At 35.5% G+C, this 20,493-nt stretch overlaps 3 protein-coding genes across 3 annotated transcripts; all 3 read right to left on the bottom strand.

Annotated features, from left to right (window-relative positions):
* Nucleotides 1-1,433: 1,433 nt before the first annotated feature.
* Nucleotides 1,434-4,960, bottom strand: LOC130746914 (tetraspanin-19). Its single transcript, XM_057599700.1, has 6 exons — nucleotides 4,643-4,960; nucleotides 4,004-4,103; nucleotides 3,692-3,772; nucleotides 3,472-3,576; nucleotides 2,288-2,474; nucleotides 1,434-1,774 (listed from the first exon to the last, which is right to left on the bottom strand). Exons 1-5 carry the CDS (start codon nucleotides 4,810-4,812, stop codon nucleotides 2,313-2,315), a joined length of 618 nt encoding a protein of 205 aa, XP_057455683.1. The 5' UTR covers nucleotides 4,813-4,960; the 3' UTR covers nucleotides 1,434-1,774; nucleotides 2,288-2,312.
* A 952-nt stretch (nucleotides 4,961-5,912) lies between these two features.
* Nucleotides 5,913-6,845, bottom strand: LOC130742924 (uncharacterized). The gene is made up of 2 exons (XM_057595027.1): nucleotides 6,529-6,845; nucleotides 5,913-6,378 (listed from the first exon to the last, which is right to left on the bottom strand). Exons 1-2 carry the CDS (start codon nucleotides 6,761-6,763, stop codon nucleotides 6,149-6,151), a joined length of 465 nt encoding a protein of 154 aa, XP_057451010.1. The 5' UTR covers nucleotides 6,764-6,845; the 3' UTR covers nucleotides 5,913-6,148.
* Nucleotides 6,846-19,481: 12,636 nt separating this feature from the next.
* On the bottom strand, nucleotides 19,482-20,122 carry LOC130744916 (uncharacterized). The gene is made up of 3 exons (XM_057597077.1): nucleotides 20,060-20,122; nucleotides 19,623-19,890; nucleotides 19,482-19,576 (listed from the first exon to the last, which is right to left on the bottom strand). The coding sequence occupies exons 1-3, from the start codon at nucleotides 20,120-20,122 to the stop codon at nucleotides 19,482-19,484; spliced, it is 426 nt and encodes a 141-aa protein (XP_057453060.1).
* Nucleotides 20,123-20,493: the final 371 nt, after the last annotated feature.

Below are 20,493 nucleotides of genomic sequence, written 5' to 3'. Positions count from 1 at the left end.
AAACAACACTTCAATATATTAAAAAATAACAAATGCCCATGAATCACGATATTATGCATCTTAATACTTAATGCAACTAAAAAGAAGGTTCAGGCCACTTTCAATAAAGTATGATTAAGTGGTCGTTAAAGAAGCCTTTCAGTTTCCATGTGAATTGACTGCATTTTATTCAAGGTACTCACTCAGCATAAATCTTTATCATTCACACTATACTATTATATTCACAAAGATAAAAGATTCAATATGATGAGAATGGAGCAACAATGTAACATGATGGGCCTCCCAAGAAATGAGTACCTGTGCAAGAGCCGTGCCTTCTGAAAAGCAATATTGGAAAGGAAAGAAAAAAATCTGTGGTGAATGCTAGTAATGTTTCTTTTTCCTTTTTCTTCTTCCTACAACATTTGTTACCATGCGACAACAGATGTTAGGGGTTGTCCAAACCACATGGTAGGGTGTGGAAGGTTAGCTAGCTTGATTCTCAACTGAGTTGTTCAGGCTTTATAGCACCTAAAAATCTGGAATTCATATGCTTTCCTTTCCCTTCTGGGAAGGGGCAAGACAAAAAAAAAACTCACAGGATGGTACTACTTGTCTATGTAGCTTTTCATTCAACACATGATGATCTATATTCTTTATGCAAGACTTCTGCATTTCTTAATCAGTTTCTCTTTTATCATAATCAATTATGACTCGGAGGTTCACAGTAAAATTATTTTGACTTCAAAACCAATGGTAGAAATTTTTTCCAAACATGCACTTCTGTATTACATGCAACATGCAAGTACAGAAAGGAGTAAAAGAAACAGGCTGACTATACATGCTGTACAAATATCTTTCAACATACAAAGTCACCTGTTTTCTTTGCTGATGAAATTATTGAGGATAGTTGCAGAAAACTTTAAAAAAATTCTAACAAATCTACATATAATTTTAACAAGTGTGTGGTTGTGTGAAATCTCCCATATAATTTATCCATTTGTTATTTGTCCGACTTAATATAATCCAACCCTCATAATATATTTTCGCCCTGATATATGGTCCATAAAGAATCTCTTTTACGCTATCTTTATTTCAATGCTTATATACTGACAAATAAGGTTAAGTGAATGATTAGAAATATTTGTACCATTGAATCTAAAGTCAAATTCAACTAAAGGGAGAAGTTTCCGTGAGTAACTTCTACATGTAAGAATTACTTACGAAGAAACTGAAGTTGATCCAAACATACACTTTTCATGTCTGATTAAGTAGTAAGAAGCCATTTTCCTTTTCATTTGGTTAAGTGATGAAATGAAGGATTACAAGAATTTCAAGCCTCAAAAGTTCGAAACAATAAAAAAATAACTGAAAAAATAAATATTTTTGTGCGGATGCTTGTGACACCAAAACTTCATTGTGTGATGAATGATTCTTTTTTAGTCAACACAATGTTAGCCACACGAATATTTATTCATATCTATTGATCCAAAGATACTTTCAGCAGAAGGTGCAGGGGGGTCATCAAGAGGTTTTGGATTTTATATAACATTTACAAACATGAATCATATAATGCATACATACATTTGCACATAACTGAATGAGTTTGGTGTAACAGATGCATGAGTCACGATAAGCTTGCTTCTTTCTCGTGTCGTCATTAATTCAATAGTTAATCCTTCTCCAGCAAACAGATCTTCATCTAAGCCAAGTGACATTGATTGAATTGTTTGGCACCCCTTCCATGGCTCCAAAAGTCAAGGTTCAACTGATAGCGATGGCCTTATCTATTTGCCTGATTAACAAAGAAGTGAATTTCATTTAAGAGACTATCATGCTTGCTAATAAGCAATAAAACAAAAAACAACAAAGCCTCATTAGTTATTAGGTAAGCAATAAAACAAAAAACAACATATATGGTGATTTTATAAACAAATTCCAACAAATATATATCTCCTAAAATAACTGTCCACTGACCAAATAATGTTTAGCTTACATTAATCAATATCACACATAAAAGCACCATTAGTAAAAGTTTATTTTCTGAACTAAATCCAAGAAAAGGAATGAATGAAGAGATGGTCAACGTAAAAGCTATAGATTCAACATAATGCATATCTATTACCACATTCATGAATTATAGTATAGATCAAACTACATTCTATAAGCCTACTTGCTTCTTGGAACCACATCAGGATGAGGTTCATGAATGACAATAGGTATTTGTAACTAGTGAAATTAAATGATGAAGAAAATACAAAATGACTTGAATAAGAAATAACCATTAAATAATTCCAATCTTTTTTACCTTGTTGCTAATCCTGATGCATGCGTCATTTTTTGGGGCCATGGCCATATACTGGATCAATAACAACATATGGAGGTGCATTCTTCAAAAGTGGTACCCTGTCAGGAGAATATTCATCATCACTACTGTCATAATATTGATGTGGCCCAAGAGCTTTGAGTATCATTGCCAACAATAGAGAGAGTCCCTGCAAATGAAGGGCACAGGAAGCCATCCATGAGTGCATCATTCATTTGCCGAAATTGCAAATCCCAAAATTAACTTCATCCTCTATTTTCAAAATCAGTTGTAGTCAGTTGAAATAGGTAACCAAGAACAAGAAATCATGCATTTCACCGACATATCAAAGGGATTAGACGAACAGTGAATAGTTTACCAATTCCCCATTTTTTACTTGCTTATTATATGCACAGAATAATAGTTTCAGACTGATTGAGTATCATATACACCAATCTCTCAGTCATTCAATATGCATTCAGAATGCCGGTAACAGGGCAAACAGGCTTAAGTATAAAAAAGAACAAACATAGCAGGATACAGTTAGGAAAAAATTATATATACTGATCTTTCATTCTTTCTTTTGTATAGAAGATATAAGCTGGTCATGACAATGCGAAAAAAGGGAGTTCATGCAAAAGTGCTTTACAATCTGCTTTGCGTTAAAAATAGCAAAGACTTATGCTAATTAGTAATTAGGTATCTGTCATATAAGTTTGTATATCTTAGAATTTGCAAATTTCAATCAGTGATTGTTTCTACAGAAGGGTGAAATACATGAATCAAGTTAAAAAGAAATAATTCCCCTCTTCTTCATTTTTGTTTATGTAAAATAAGTGCAAAAGTTGTTGCTGCTGTACAGCGCTTATCTTGTCTCTGCTAGTTTTACAGATGCCCCAGTCATATCCTGGGCAGCAGTAATACTTCTTAAATTTCTCTACTTGGCAAACTTTGGAGACAAAGCTTTCTATGTTCTATTCACAGAAAAGAATGACGGAACTACTGAGACAATTAGAAAAACTGAAGACAGAGTTCCATTGTGTGGAATAACTTATTTGTGTGGAGAACTTTGGAATCATCCTGAAACCCATAGTGAGAAATCCTACCATTTCATAATCAGGCTTCATTGGTGATTGTGTCATAAATTGTTAAGTGTCATACGCAGGGAGGGATGGAGGGAGATTTACCTGTACAGAAACAAGTGATAGGCCTACCCATTTACACATCTCATAGTTTGACCTGATGAAATCCTTGAACTGATCAAAATTCCCAGAGGGGTCCTTAGGGAAGTCCTGATTCCGATTTTCAAGTTAAAATGGGTTAGACCGTGTCAAACGAAGAGAATGCTACAAAAGAATTGATTTACCAGAAAGAATTAATGAGGAAGTGTTATTATAAATAATATACCTCCTCCCATTCCCGGTTTAAAAATACATCAACAGTAACTGCAGCCTCCAGCATGATAAGCAAAACCACAAAAACCATATACTGAAGTGAAAGCAATCAAGGTCAACAGCGCTTTAATGGCATAAAGACCAAATAATAAGGTATTTCCTTATTTAAACTATTAACTGATTACAGCTACCTTAATATTGCATTATTCATTTCATAAAAAAATAATATTTTATCTTCTATATTCTATACCTTTAGCGTCTAATATTGGAATTATCGAATTTAGATTATAACATATTGCTTAAGGATGTCATAAGAAAAGGATACCAAATACAAGCAACAGCCATTAGCAGTTTCAGCAGCAACATGGCCTGAACAAGTGATTACACAGAACGTAACTCCAAGGCCAAGAAACGTGTAAATGAACCTGATTGCAGAAAAAAGCAATTTATTCACAATATATCCATACAGATAAAGTTCAGAAGAACTCAATAATTTACAAAAACATCATGCATGCATGTGTTCAAACATAGAAAGCATACAAGTTATAGGTGCAAACGAGTTTAAATCTCAAAATGAATACAAACAAAATCAGCATTCAAACAATCCAGGTTATACATAACTACATTAAAATCACTGGTTCTCTTTCCATTAACAATTCGCAAGTGAACAGAATGCAACTTTGGAACTCAACAGCTTTACCATGCCAAACACAAGTTACATACAAACAATTCACTCTCACACTAATAATTCCCTTGGTTATCTATAACATTATCTTTCAACTTCATTCAATAAATTGTTAAACAGAGGCAATAAAAATAAATTAATCTCATAAAATCGAATACTAATTCATTGCTCCAATCAACTTTCACCTTTATTATTTTTCACGGCTCAATCAAAGTCCAGGATTTTCATTCATCAACACAAGGAAAAAGGGGCAATAAAAAAAAGGAGATTTTTTTTTACCATGGAGGTGGGTAATCAGAATCATGACCAAATGGAAGCTCGCCCATCTGCCTCTGCCAAACCCTAATCATCCAAGCCGAGTATAGAATCATGGCTAGCCCAGCCATTCCAATCACCGAGTTAACCAGCTTCAATATCGATTGCATGCAGCTTCTCAGAACCCTCACCATTTTCGATCAAATTATTGAGAAATTAACTCCCCTGAACTGAAATCTGAAGATGAAATTAGAATGCAGAAACCCTAGATTGAAATCTAGGGCTCCAGCAACAACAACGTATCGATTGATTCGAAGAGAACAAGGAGGTTGTTTTCTTATTCTCAAAGTCATTTTGACGTCACCAAGTATATTAATATAGATAAGCAAGTAATTATTATTTATGGTTTAATTAAGATCTACCTCAGATAATTAAATATATTATTAAAGAGAATAATTTTTGTTCATTGATAGGTAAAGAATTTACATATTCAACAAATCAGATTTTAAAAATGTGTGAAGATTATTTTCTTAATTTAATTAACTAATGTGGCATATTTTTAAATTAAGTTGACAAGGAAAAAAATTCCACTGTCAGCCCATGTACTTTTATTCAAGTTTAAATTTAAAAATACTTTTCAACATAATTTTTTTATTCAAGTATAAAGAATATTTTTTTATTGCATGAAGTAATTTTAACATAAATCTTCTACTATGCTCGTAGCCATCAATGTCGGTTCCATTTGAAGGCAATTTGCCACTACTCGAAGTTCATCAACGACCGTGAGCACAATTGAAATTTACATTGTCACAACTTGAACCATACCTAAAACGATGATGAGAAAAACTTTCACCTTTGGTGATTGTCGCAACACCGACACTCATGATGTGATTCGAATTTTTCTCACCCCTCTCTCATGAAAAATCGCCCCATTTAGGGTTTGAGGTCGGTGGGAAAGTGGCTAGATTGCAATTAGGACTCTGTGACGGCTAAGTCAGGGTTTTTTTCCTTTGCCAATACAGCTACAACGCGGTAATGACAATTGTGATTATGGCTGGAATGGTTGGGTTGTTATGTGGCTACTATGGTGGAAATGGTGAGTTGAGGGAGGGAAGGAGGTTGTGAGTTGGAGAAAGTTTTTTTAGGATAATATGACTTATTTTTAATGAATTACAATAGTTTAGCAATGTGATATACCAAGTAAAATAAGGTGGTGTAACTCTGCATCATTTTAATGGGTCCATATTAAACAAATTTTACAATAGCATATTTTGATTAACTTATTTTTCTTCATAATCAATTGTGACAGCTAGAAATTACTCACAGAAACTTCTCCTTTAGAATTGATTTTGAGTTTGAAATCGATGGAAGTTTTACATATACTATTAATTGAATTACATGATCTGAGAATGTCATAACCTTCCCTTCAGCTGGGGAAACAAAAGTAAAATCACAAGTCCTCTCATAATTTGTATTCATAACTCCTTAAACTAACACAATAAAATGCTTGTTCAGAGTTCAGTTTCTCCTTCAACTGGAATCGAAGTCCAAGTACATTCTATATGCATTTCTTTCTGAGGAGTAGTACCCTTCAACCAAACTGTCAACTTGGAAACCATGTTTCTTGTAAAGATTCACTGCAGGAGTCCTCAAGGGATCCACATGAAGCATTATGCGTGAAACTTTCCTGCTCCTGCATTTCTGAATTGCCGCTTTCAGCAGAGCCTCTCCGTGACCTTGCTTCCTCCATTGCTCCTTCACTAGTAAAACCAAAACATGGCACATACCCATGTTGTCAATAACCAACAAATTCAAGATTCAATACAAGTACTGCAATAGTTTAACTGGGTAATTTCATCAAACAGTTTATGGGCATAGATGAAATTTTGAAAACGAAGATGGGTTGGAACCTGCGAGCTTGGTGATAGAGGCGTACAAGGAAGAAGGCCAAGAATACATGACATAGCCTGCAAGTTCGCCATCCACGTGAAGACAAAGCAATCCACTGTTCTTCTTTCTCAGTTCATCGTCAAAGAAAGAAGCGAGTGATTCGTGTTTGGGAAAGATCTTTCTCTCCAATTTCACGATCTCTTCCACTGTCTTGGCACATTTTCTGTCAAGCTCAATAATCGCCACGTTCGCCATTTTACGCGCGCAAGCCAGAAAAATGTGGATTCTCTATTTCTCTGTACTGTACTCCGTGAGAATCTTCGGTAACTTGTGAAAAATCATTTTTTTTAGGCTTAATACATCAGAAGGCCCCTGTAATTGTAAAGGGAATCAAATCCAGGGCCTAGAAAATTTTTGCATCAAATTGGGTCCCTAGAAATTTTTTTTTAATTCAATTAAGGACAAAGTGTGCCAGCTCTCAATTTTATCCCAGTCAGCATTTCCACGTGGCTTTTATTATTATTTTTTAATTTAAAAAAATAATTAAAAATTATTTTTAATTCCATCTCAGTTAAGTAATCAGAAAAAAAATTAAAAAACTTAATAAATAACCTAATCTAATAATCCTTAACTAAACAAACTAATAATCTAACTAATAAACTAATCTAATAATCTAACCTAATCTAATCTAATAATCCTTATAACCAATTTCAATCTTCCCCAAATTAAACCCTAACTGAAGAGAGATTAAGAACACAGAGAAGTCTCCCCCTCTCTCCTAGCCGGCGGCCACCATCATCACCATAACCACCATCTCCATTTTCCCCTCTGAATCACACTAGCACTGGTCCTTTTCTTCCTAATCACCTTTGTCGTTCCTCTGTTTCTCATCTCCTCAAAGCAACACATCTATGTTAGAATCAAAGAAGGAATTCTGAGCTAGACTAAACCCAGAACCCACCCACCTCCACGCCACCCAGAACCTACCACCACCATCAACCAGAAACCCAGAAACCACCCACCACCATCACCAACCTCTTCACGCCACCCCAAACCCAGAACCCACCACTATCCCTCAGATCCATCGAATCACAAGAAGAGGAACGATGTTGCTTCCAAGCAGCGTTCCCTGAGGGCTTTGAGATCATCGGAACAGTAGGAATCAGAGAGAGGAAGAGCGTGATGGGGGCGACAGAAAAGGATGACGAACCCAGCAAACCCATTCACCACCGCAAGCCACCACAAGCCCAGGACGACCACATATGATTTATAGAGAGGGACATGAGGGGCGGTGGTGACAAGGAAGCAGCGGTGGAACGCGACCTACACTGAGGGTTTGCAGGGTTGGGGGTGGGGGGTTGGGGTTTCGTTTGGGTTGAGTTGGGTTGGGTTGGGTTGGGGGTGAGGTGGATGGGGTGTTACCTAGTGGTCGTGATGATGGTGGTGGTGGCAGTGACTGGTGGTTGTGGCGGTGGCGATTGTGGTGGTGGTTGCAGTGGAGTCGGTGGTGGTGGAGGTGGGAGTGGTGGTGTTGGAGCGCGGTGGTGGTAGTGCAAGCGTTAGTGGTGGTGACAACGATGGAGGTGGTGGTGACGGAGGGTGGTGGATGTGAAGGGTGGTGGTAGAAGTGGTGGCACATGTGGAGGTGGTGGCGACGACAACGACGGTGGTGGCGATGACGGTGGTGAAAATGGTTGTAGTGGCTACGGTTGTGGTGGTGGTGGTGGTTATGGCGGTAGGTGGTGATGGTGATGAAGTTACATGCTATTAAAACTGAAAAGCATAATCACAAAACCATATTTTGTGGTTTGAAAAACAAGCTAAAACAGTTTTAAAATTCAATAAAAACTTACTTTAGCTTTATTTTTTGCCGAACACGTTTTGTTTTTAAATTTACATTTGAAAACCAAAAACTGAAAACCGGCAACCATCCCGAACAACTCCAATAAAAAAAAGGCTTAATACATCAGAAGGTCCCTGTAATTGTAAAGGGAATCAAATCCAGGGCCTAGAAAATTTTTGCATCAAATTGGGTCCCTAGAAATTTTTTTTTAATTCAATTAAGGACAAAGTGCGTCTGATGCTGAAGTGGCTTCAATTTTAGCCTACTTAGCTTTTCCACGTGGCATTTGGAATTATTTTTTAATTGAAAAATTCTAAAAGTTAATTTTTTAATTCCAACTCATTTTTTAATTATTCAAAAAATATTTAATTAATTATTCATCATTTTTTATTCATCATTCATCATTCTGATTGAACTTCTCAGTTCTCATCTTCCTCCCTTCTCTCCCACCATACCCACCCTCAACCTCAGTGGGCTGAGCCCAGTGGTACAAGCCAATAGCGACACTGGGGAAACCAATAAAAAGGCTAAGGCCCAAATAAACATTTGGTTCTACTCGCTAAGAACAAAGCTATATACTTTGACCAAAAAAAAAACAAAGCTATATACCAAATCTATGAGAAGATCTAATGAGAACAAGGGTCGGTTTCTGTGTCAGGTAAGACAGTCAAACCAGCTGTAAGAGGCTGCAAGGACAACTTCTCTCATGGTGATCGCCTCAGCCATTAGGGGTGAGCAAGCCTCAAAGCGTCTTGAGATCCCCTCTATCATATCGGAAAAGTATACCCCTGCTGCCTTTCTTCTATCCTTCTTATATGTTGCATCAGTGTTGCATTTTATGAAGCTTTGAGGTGGAAGCTTCCACAGGCAGGGGTTACGAACTCTAGGGGGCTTCTTAGGAGTTGTCTGCACTTTGGTGGCTTCCAGATATTTAGTGTAGGATGCTCAATGATAGCTAGAGATATCCGTGGATTTGGGATCTTACCCTCAAAGACTCTCATATTCCTTGTTTTCCAAATTTCCCACAAGGTGAAGCAGAGGAGACCTAAGAAGAAGTCCACTGAGTATGGGCTTGCCATAAGGATGGTGAAAACCCGAGTCAGCCAGGTTTGGATCGATTGACTTCTTTCCATGGTGTTATTGAGCTGGAGTTGGCTTCCGAACCATAAAGGACAGGTCCATCTGCAATGGAGAAGTCAATGCTCGATGGATTCAGGTTCCTCTGCACATACCGGGCAGGAAGGATTAGGGGAGCTACCTCTGTGTGAAAGGTCGTGTTTCACTAGCAGTGCATTCTGCGCCATTTTCCACAGAAACATTTTTTGTTTGGCTGGGGCTTTAATTTTCCAGATCGTTTTCCAAAGGAGAGCATGAGATGTGGCAGAAGTGGATGCACCTTGATTCTGGGATTTTTCCATTTCCTTAGCCTCTCTGTATCCCGATTTCACATCATAGATACTCGTGTTTTGATGAGGCCAGAAGAGCTCATCATGATTGCCCTCTCATCTAAAATGGGTTTGGATCACTTTGCCAAGATCGACACTAGGAATGATTTCTCTGATCTTGTCTATTTTCCAGCTGTTCCTTTCTCTGTCAATTAATTTGCTAACTTTCACATTGTGGTGGTTCGATACAGGATGCAAGATTTCTCTAGAGGCTACCCATTTGTTCTTCCAAATGTCCACAGATTCACCATTGCTGATGTACCACTACCCTTGGCCAAGGAGCAGCTCTCTTTCATGGAGGATGCTTGCTCGGACCCAAGAGCTCCCAGATTTCTTAGTGGAGAGGAGGAAGTCATTGTTGGGGAAGTAAAGGACTTTGACCCATAGTGCATTCGGGTTTTGAGTTATCCGTCAAGATTGTTTCGCGAGAAGGGCTTGGTTATGGGTTTCAAAGTCTTTGAATCCAAGCCCCCCCTCATCCTTGTGATCAGTGAGCACCTCTCATTTCCTCCAATGGATGTCTTTGTCTTTCTTGTTAGACCACCAGAAGCGAGCAATCCTAGAACATAAGTCTTTACATAAGGCTTTAGGGAACTTCACTATGGCCATTGCATAAATAGGGATGGCCTGGACTACATCCTTGATTAGTGTTTCCTTGCCGGCTTGATTCAAAAGTGGCCTTTTCCAACCCTGCATTTTATTCATAACTTTATCTTTTATCCATCCGAGTGAACTGATTTTTTATCTTCCCCATTTTGCAGGCATGCCTAAGTACATATCCGGGTTGTCCTAAGTTTAAACCTGGAGTATCGCAGCTAATCTTCTTCTTTTGTCAGTGGGGACCTCTCTGCCTCCAATTAGGCCTAATTTCAAGGTGTTTATCTGTTGCCCTGAAGCAAGGGAGAAGAGGTTCAAAATGTACTGTCAGCGATATAACTCATTTTATGAAGCTTTGGCGAATAATATTTGTTATTCTTGTGGTTGTCTTGCATTTTGTCAAAAACAACATGATGTCGAAGCAGATGTTGTGCAATCTGCCCATGTGTAGCACAGGACATCAGTCCCTTACTTGGAATGCTTATGTGTGCCCTGGATAATCTTATGAAGATTTGTTTTTGTGGTTACTTGCGGTTCAAGTAGCTATACAGTGGTTGCATTTAATGTGGGATAGTTTATTTGTTGACACAATCTCTGATTGAATATTTGTCTCTATTTTTTACTGGTAGATTGATTTGCAACGCAGTTAAAATCTATGGAAGATTGCGTTTGGTTTTGTTGGACTATTTTCCTTAGCCTCTAGAAATCCTAGTGCATCTGCTGAAGTATATATATATATATATATATATATATATATATATATATATGTGAAGACCTAAAACATGAAGACGACTGAAGCATTGAGAGAAAAGATCAAGGGTTTTAGGATTGTTATTTGTCTTAGTCCTTGTTTCATTGTGAACAAACCTTGTTCACTGATTCTATAAAGCAAGGTCGTGTTCTGTGTTGTTTGAGTGTTAAAACTCTGATCGTTGTTTGTCTTTACCAATCACTGTGACAGTGATTGAGAGAAAGTGAGGGGCTCTCATACTCAGGGGAGAAATACTAAGTAGAAATATACAGGGTAGATTAGGAAAAGAACTATGAGCTGAAGTGTTCATGAGTGTCTGTAAGATAGTGAATTTCCTTTCTTTGGGTGAAAACCCTCCAGACGTAGGTGGAGTTTCACCGAACTGGGTAAACAACTCTTGTGTCGTGTTTCTTATGCTTTTAAGTTTTTGCTGTTTTATTGTTGATTGATTGTCGAGTATGTTGTTCTAGCATCGCGTAGAACATCTGTCTTAAGGGAACTTGAATTTCACCGCCAAGTGGACTATGTTCCCATCACTGTCATCACTATCATAAGTGACTCGCACTTTTCGACTACATAGACCATTTTTTACATAAGCTATTTTTTTCCTTCTTAGGCAGCTTATTGTACTTCACTTTCTCTGCCTTAAGCCGCTCAATCTCTCTCACCTTATCAGTCAATTGGGCCATGTCCCTGACATGTTGAGTATCAACTTTCTTTCTAACTGGATACTCTAAACCTCCAACAGTCATGACTACTAACTCATGTTCGGGAACTTGGGTGAAACATCTCAACTTCAACTGTCTGAACCTATTCAGATAGTCATCTATCGACTTAGCAATTTCACTCTTCACACTGGCTAATTCTTTCAGGCTGACCTTGCATTCTCCCATGAAGATTTGTTCATGGAATACTCTTTCTAATTGAGCCCAAGTATGGACTGAATCATGGGGTAGGGTCGTAAACCATGTGAAAGCATTCTTCGTGAGTGAACTTGGAAAATATTTCATTTTCAAATTCTTATTGTTGGCTAAATCTCCATCCTCGATCTAGTATCTAGCCACATGTTCTACAGTAGACTCCCCAAAGTCACCTAAAAATTTAGTAAATTTGGGCATCTTCTAGCCTTCGGGTAAGTCAGCCTCTAACACTAATCTTGGAAAGTCTGAAACAAAGCGAGGCCTATTAGCAAAACTCACATTGAAGCCATGTTGGTTCAACAATTGTTCGACAATGGCTGCTATGTTTTGTTGCCCCCCAAAATTATTATGTTGGATTCTCTCCAACATCCTGTCAGTATTTTCATTTATATTGACCAATTGCACGTTTCTCATATTTCGACCAAAACCTTGGTCGAAATTAACTGGTTCAGGCGCCACATTGTGAAGTCGTGGTGCCACAAAAGGGGTTGGGACTTCGACAGGATAAGGCTGGGGACCCACATTGCCCCCTTAAGGAGGAACATTTTCAACAGGAGGGTCTAGAGCATCAACAATGCGACCAATAGTGTGGTTAATTTGTTGGTGCATTGGGTTAAACACTTCACTCATTTGTCGAGTCAGCATGTGAACCATTTCATGATTGTTGTCATCAATTTTCTGCCTAATAGCCTGCAAGGATCACGTGTTCATGTCAGTCGAAATATACGTCTGGTTGGGTGCTGGGAACCCTGGCGGGCTAAATCGACTCACGTGGCTAGAATAACCAACTTTGGGACATTCTTAGAGAACGTTGAAAAATTGGTTTGAAAGCCCTGCACTAACGAAGTGGGCATGCCAAACGACATCTCTCTCATTGGTTAAGAAAAACTAGCCACAACATTTGACATATGATGTGGTCGAATAACCCCAGCAACTGCTGGTGTGGGCATTGGGGCGGTTGTGCCATAAGCACTTGTCCTTGAAACCACTAGGATGCTTGGTGCCATTATTGGTAACGACGATGGCATTTATGTCACTGCATAAGCCACCCCACTTTGCCTGGGCACACTAGAGTTAGGATTCAAAATTGAGTCATTATTGATCCCAACACTTGCTTCATTTCTAGTTGAAGTTCCTTGGTTCACAACATTTGAACCAGGAGGAGAATTTATGTATCTATTGTTCGCTATGCTGAGAGTTTTGTCACTCCTTAATTGCATAAACCAACACGCACACACACAAATACACAAGTAAATTCAAAAGCGCTTCTGCAAAAAATTAGTTTTCACAAAACTGTCCCACTGGGTGTGTCAATTTGTTTACTGGTGATTTTGGTAAACAAATAAAAGAGAGTGATTGTGAAGTTCTTTTGGTGAAAACGATATCAAAAGTAAAATAACGACGAAAAGATGAGCATTAAGGGACAGAAATGCTTAAGTTAAACATTTCAAACAAAAGTGCAGGAAAACAAAAGTGAGTAACTGAGAAATAAACTTCATTAATTCGCATAAAAGGTGCAAAACATTGATTACAAAAGAAGAAATCAAAGTCGAAAACATGGTTTGGTTCAAACAACTACATACTTAGTGGCAAACTCGTATGGCTCGTGAAGTATCTTTGATTCGGACATGAGAGCTTTTTGAGTGTTTCTGAGTGTAGAATTGCGAACCCCTTTTCTCATGTCTGACCTTCTATTTATATGCTCCTTGCCCCAACTGCTTGCATTCTATAAGGCACCCATCATCCAATCTGAATTTCCCACTCGCTCTGCAACTACCCACGTTCTCCATGATCCCATGTTCTGGGGCAATGGTGTTGGTGAGAACCGCTAGTCGAATTCTTCCTTCTAGGTTGTTATGTCGTGAAAAACCATTTCTAACGGTTGACGGCAAATTCTGTGCCTTGTCAAAATGCACTTATGTCGTGAAAAACCATTTCTAACTGTTGACGGCAATTTCTGTGCCTTGTCAAAATGCACTTGTCGACGACCTTATCATTTTACACTTAGCCGTTGTCCTGCCTTCTGCGAGCCATTGACACATACATTTCTCGACGTCCACCTATTTTTTGCTTTTCGTCTTTGGTAAAATTTCGAGCCGACAACTTAATTTAAGAGTTAGATAAAAATGACTTATATATATAAACGAAGAAAGTATAAATTTTGGCCAATGTCGTGATTAACACCGGAAAAAAATTGTCTATGTCGTTTTAAATAAAAAAATTATTTGTAACATGCATTTCTGAAAGTATTTTATTTAGAGATTAATTTTTATGCACTAACGATGTAAAAAGTTTTTCGTACACCATCATTCAATCACAACCTTCAATTTTCTATTTTAGATATTATTAAATTTAAAATTAATTGTGAGCTAACAAAATGAAGGGATGTGATTGAGTGATGGTGTAAAACTTATTTACACCGTCTGTGCATAAAAATTAATATCTTTTATTTTATAAGAAAAAGAAATCATCGACACTCAAAACTCAAAAGTCACAAGAGATAGTTGCTATGCCGTCGCCGGCTTTCAATATTGGTCCTGATCGGATTTGCTGGAGCCTCTCAAGTGATGGTCGATTCACTTCTCAGTCAGCTTATTAAGCTTTTGATTCTGGTCTTCCTCAACCTCAAGATTCTGGGTGGAAGCCGATTTGGCAGTGGAAGGGTCCGTTTAAAATCAATCACTTCCTGTGGCGTTTAGCCAACAATGGCCTGTGGGTGAACTTAAAGAGATGGCAATCGAAGATGACAGGTAATCCCCTATGCCCCCTTTGCAATTCAGAGCACGAATCAGCTCTTCACTTATTCAGGGATTGCTCGAAGGTGCGGCCCCTTTGGAATCAGATTCTGGACAGTAGTTGTGTTCCTCGATTTTTTCAGCTTGGATTGAAGGACTGGGTGATTAATTTTCTTCATGACGAGCTGTGTTCAGCAGGGACAGCGAGATTTTTTGATTTCGGGTTCCTCCTTTGGGCCATATGGAAAGCCAGAGTTGACGTCGCCTTCAATGGTGGAGTCTTCGATCTCCACAGGATTGTTGAGACCTCTATGCGTTTGGCAGCAGAATTTGCAGCGTGTGACCAAGTGCAGTCGGGTATTGTCCAACATACTGATAACCATGGCAGGCGTGAAATCAATGTAACGTGGTGTGCTCCTCCTCTACTTTGGGTTAAATGCAATGTTGATGGTCTGTTAGACAGGGTACCGATGCTGCCAGTTGTGGGGGTGTTTGCAGAGACTCTGATGGGAGATGGATGTTTGGGTTCAGTAGAAACTTGGGTCGCTCTAATGTCCTTTGGAGTGAATTATGAGGTATCTTCACTATGCTTGGGTTGGCTTGGGAGCATGGTCTGAGGATAATCATTGTTGAGAGCGATTCTCTTGTGGCTATTAATCTTATTAATTGTGGCTGTGAGTGTTCTCACCCATATGCTTCTCTTGTTCTCCAAATCAGAGAGTTGATTCTCAAGGAGTGGGAGGTCAAATGCTTTCATGTCTTGAGAGAGGCAAATCAAGTCGCTGACTGCTTGGCTAACATGGCTCATTCTCTGCATCAGGGTGTTCATGTCCATGATGTCCCTCCCCCTAGTTGTAGGAATTTATTATTTTATGATGTTATGGGTGTTCCTTACCCAAGGTTAGTTCGGCTGTAGTTTTTTGGGCTTAGTCCCTCCCAATAACCAAAAAAAAAAAAGTCATAAGAGATACTATCTATATATATATGTAAAGGGAGCGTAGCTATTTGACACGACAGCCAATAGCACACCTGTGGCACGACCGGTGCATTTTTCAATTTTACAATCACCGATTGAAAAAACTAAATCTATGTATAGTGGAAATCAGTTAATCATACGGTGGAAATCACTTCGTCGCCTCTCGTGCCACATGTAGTCGTGCTCTTTATCTTTTTCCATGTAAAGGAGACTTGAGGTTTTGCATGTATTAAATGCATTAAACCATAAAGCTCCCATACATTTATATTAAATATATTTAAAAATATAAAAATATAAAATATATTAAAAACTGAAAAAAAAATTATATAATAAAAAACTATTCAACTACTAAAATTAAATAACAACATTCATAAACTTAAAATTGACTTGGGCTTTGCATTTGACAAATATTAAAAATTAAAATAAAAAATTAAATATTTTTTAATAAATAATTTAGATAAAATACTTTTAAAATAAAAAAATTCTATCTATCAATATCTATCTATCTATCTATCTATCTATCTATCTATCTATCTATCTATCTATCTATCTATCTATCTATCTATCTATCTATCTATCTATCTATCTATCTATCTATCTATATATATATCTATCTATCTATCTATCTATCTATCTATCTATCTATCTATCTATCTATCTATCTATCTATCTATCTATCTATCTATATATATATATATATGTAAAGGAGACTTGAACTTTTTTGCATTGATTACCGCCTTTTTGTTAAATACATTAGAAAATAAAATACAAAACTAAAAAATAACTACATTTACTTTATCATTCATTATATTAATTAATAACTGTTAAACCTTTCGATTTCCAAATTAAAAAAAAAACTTTTCAATTTCCCATATTTTAAAATAATTTTTAATAGTGATTAAATTTTAACTATTAATTATAACTTGAAGACAATTTTTGAATAATAATAATTTAAATTGACTAACTTTACATAAATAAAAATATATAGTAAAATAAATTTTATATTTATAACTAATTGTAAAAAATTTCAAACTCTTATATATTAAAATTTAAATTAAAATTAAAATTTTAATTATAATTATAATCATAAGTTGATGAATTTTAAAAATTAACCAACAAAACTTATTACTACATTTTACGTATAAATAAAAAATTAAGTGCTAAAGTTAGATATGAAAATAACACGAATTAATATCTTTTAAATAAAAATAAACATGTTAAATATTGAAATTAGTTAATGGTTGAATGCTTTTTGTAAATATATATTTTGGAATTTACTTTTTTTTCGAAAGAGAAATATATATATATATATATATATATATATATATATATATATATATATAGTATTAGAGTGTTGAGAAATATCTCCTCTCAATATGGGTACAATAACATATGAATTTACTTTTAAAATGTGAAATGATTATGCATGTTGCTTAAATTGACTATAATGTAGTTTTGTGTTATTTTAAAAAATATCTTTAAATTAATTTGTGATTTTTCTTAATATTGATAGCAATAAAAAAAATTGAACGTAATGATAGTAATAAATTATTGATGAATATTTTATGTTATTAACTATATTATTAACTTTTTTTTGAAGAATAGAAAATTATTGAATTAAGAGAGTCAAAGTACAAAATCATAGTGCCAATTGGTTCAAGGATGAACCTGGGCGGCGGCGCTATGCCTAAATAGAAACCATCCCTACATGTGAAGGGTTCCTAAAACCAGCTACTGAGTGCAGAATACAAGTAAGGAACTAGGAGTACTAAACTTTAGACCCTGAGCAATTTTTTAAAATTTCTTATTCTCTTCTAGCAGAACCCAAATAGGATCATGACCCTCACAGCCCAAGTTTGCCAACTATTAATTATTAACTGTCAACTTTTTCATTTTCATATACAAAAAAAAATTTATTACGTAGTACTTAGAAATAGTTAGAATATTAACTATCAATCATAAATTGAGAGAAAAAAAATTAAGAAACATATTTATATGTAGACAATATTAATAATTTAAATTAAATAGTAGTAAAAATAAAATTTATTAATGAACAATCTAGAAAAATAGTTTCAAAATTAAATGAATGTCTCTGAAAGATATTTATTATTAAATATACTGCATGTGTGTATTATTTGAAAAACATAGTAGTAAAAATATTTTCTCAAGTTTTCTTATGTTATTAATAATATTTTCTTTTTAAATTTTTTTATATTTCAGTAATATCGTTGATTTACATAAAGAGAATTCGAATACCAATGTATCCTCACAACCGAAAGCCGTGAGATTAATCTCTCGCCCCAAAAAAAAAAGAAAATTTGAATACAAGTAATTTAATGCATAAAAAAACTGTAATACTATCTATTTTGATGTCTAAACACAATAACTTTTTCTGTTATATTTATATTTAAGAAATATTTTAATATTTATTATTTATATAATTACACTATAGTAATTTTTATATAATATTAAAAAATATCGTAAATAAACTCGTGCAACGCACGGGTATAATATCTAGTTTTATTTTATTTTGAACGTAAGAAGAGATACTATTTTTGAACGTAAGTCATATATAGGAGATAAAATAATAAATAGTGGGTGGAAATATGATAATTATAACAACCGAAACAGCGAAACTGATAGTTCCATAATCCATATGAGTATATGACACAAGAAGGTCGATGCACAAATGAAAATGACAAAAAAATTAACGTGGAGATCTTTAACAAAAATCCTACTTAGTTAAACTGTGCCAAAACGTGATCCGATCCATCACCAGGCAATTGCTTTTAGTTGGTGAGAAATTAATGCAAATTTTCAAAATAAATCAGTCACCAGTTGACTAACATAAAAAATAACATAAAAAATAGCTCCTCGTGCATTTCGTGAGATGTTTAACATTGCTTATATTTTTTTGAATTTAATATTGTATGTGCAAATATATTAATACTTCAGAAATGCATGTTGCAAATATATTGTTAATCAACTTTTGTACAAATAACTAGTGTTCTTTACCCGTGCGTTGCACGACGATTAAATTTATTGTAAAGATGAATAAGTAGTAATGTGTTTTAACTTAATTTAGGTTCTTTTCAGTAAGTATAAAAGATATGAAACTCAACATATGTTATAAACATGTAGATGAATGAACCACAATAAATATATTAATTTGATGAGGTTGTCGATACCTCACAGTGTCAACACTTGAACAGTAATAAAAGCTAAGTTTTTAAGTAATGCATTACATTGAAAATGAAATAAGATAAACATAACAATGACAGCAACATGAACCCTTATTTGAAATTGTAGTCCATGATTAATGATAAAGACTTCATAACCGAGCTTGTTGTCAATCAAGCATATTTGAGCTATAGAACCTAGAAAGGAAAAAAATTATGAGTGCCAATACAAATATAAACTGTGTATAATTTGAAAGTGTTAAACTAACCTTAAGGAAACGTCAATACACCTTCAAATTAGAAGATCAATAAATTGCTTGTTATCTTTTTTATGCTGTCAACAATAAAGAGAATAACCAACGACTTCAGCAACATACTTTCCAAAAAAGGCGCATTCAACCCGAACCTAATTAAGAAAATTGAGAAATTATAAAACCTTACTCATAATAATCAAAAAAGGAAAAAAATATGAATAAGCATTAAACATTGTGTGTACCCATCTTGTCAAGTTCAACAGTAATTCTTTTCTACTTTGTTCCATTTTTCTCAAACTCAGTTTCAGCACTTGCACCAGTGAGAATTCCAATCACATCTTCAAAATCATAGAAAATTAATCCAAAACCTAGAACAGTAATTTAAAAATCAAAAGACTGAAAAAGAGTATATACCAATAAGAAAAGACGTATAAAGATCCTTAAACATTATATCAGATATTGGCACAAAATTGTAAGGGCTTAAGTTGATGGCTTTGTTTGGAACCAAGCACATAAATGTATGAATATCAAAGTTGATCTTGAATAAGTACGAGGTTGGACGGAAATCACGACCGCTTTCACCAACACCAAAAAACAAAATTTGATATACGCGTCCTTCACTCAGCAAATATTGGAATCGGTATATAAGAGTCTTCCTAACCGTAGCATGAATCTTACAACCCTGAAATTCAATAAAATGAGGAAATTTGAGATTTATAGTTTAAAAAAAAGAACGTAATACATGGTTATTATGTGAAAAAGTGATTTACCTTGTCATCCATAAGAATCATGTCCATGGAAAATGGAAGCTTTGAGCCATATAAGCTCGGACTAAGCCACAACCGGTTCACCTTTGCAACAACAGACCAATTCTCCTTTAAGGCATCGATGGTGGCGAGATCGTCGATAGCCATTAGAACAAAGTATATTTCAAAGCTAATAGTTGGTGGGAAGGGATGATAAAGTTAAAGAATAGCATGAGATGATTTATATAAGAATTTGAGAATTAAGGTTACTGGTCAATGAATATTAAAAAAGGAAAGTAAAAAGAAAGGTTGGACGGTAATACAAATCTGATTGCAATGAGGTAAAAAAAAATTTTTCAGGTCAATTTTCACTATTGAAATTAATTATTATGGACCAAATACCATGCGTTACACGTGAATTACTCTTCTGATGAGTAATTGAAGGAAAATAGGAATTAAGATTAACATGGTATTATTACAGTATTTAAGGTTTGACTTTTATTGCAAATCATATTATTTTCTTTCAAGAATTAATTTCT

This window comes from Lotus japonicus, chromosome 3 (genome assembly GCF_012489685.1).
Source record: "Lotus japonicus ecotype B-129 chromosome 3, LjGifu_v1.2".
Lineage (NCBI taxonomy): Eukaryota > Viridiplantae > Streptophyta > Magnoliopsida > Fabales > Fabaceae > Lotus > Lotus japonicus.
Note: the sequence above shows the minus strand (reverse complement) of the source record. Positions and strands in the feature narration are given on the sequence as shown.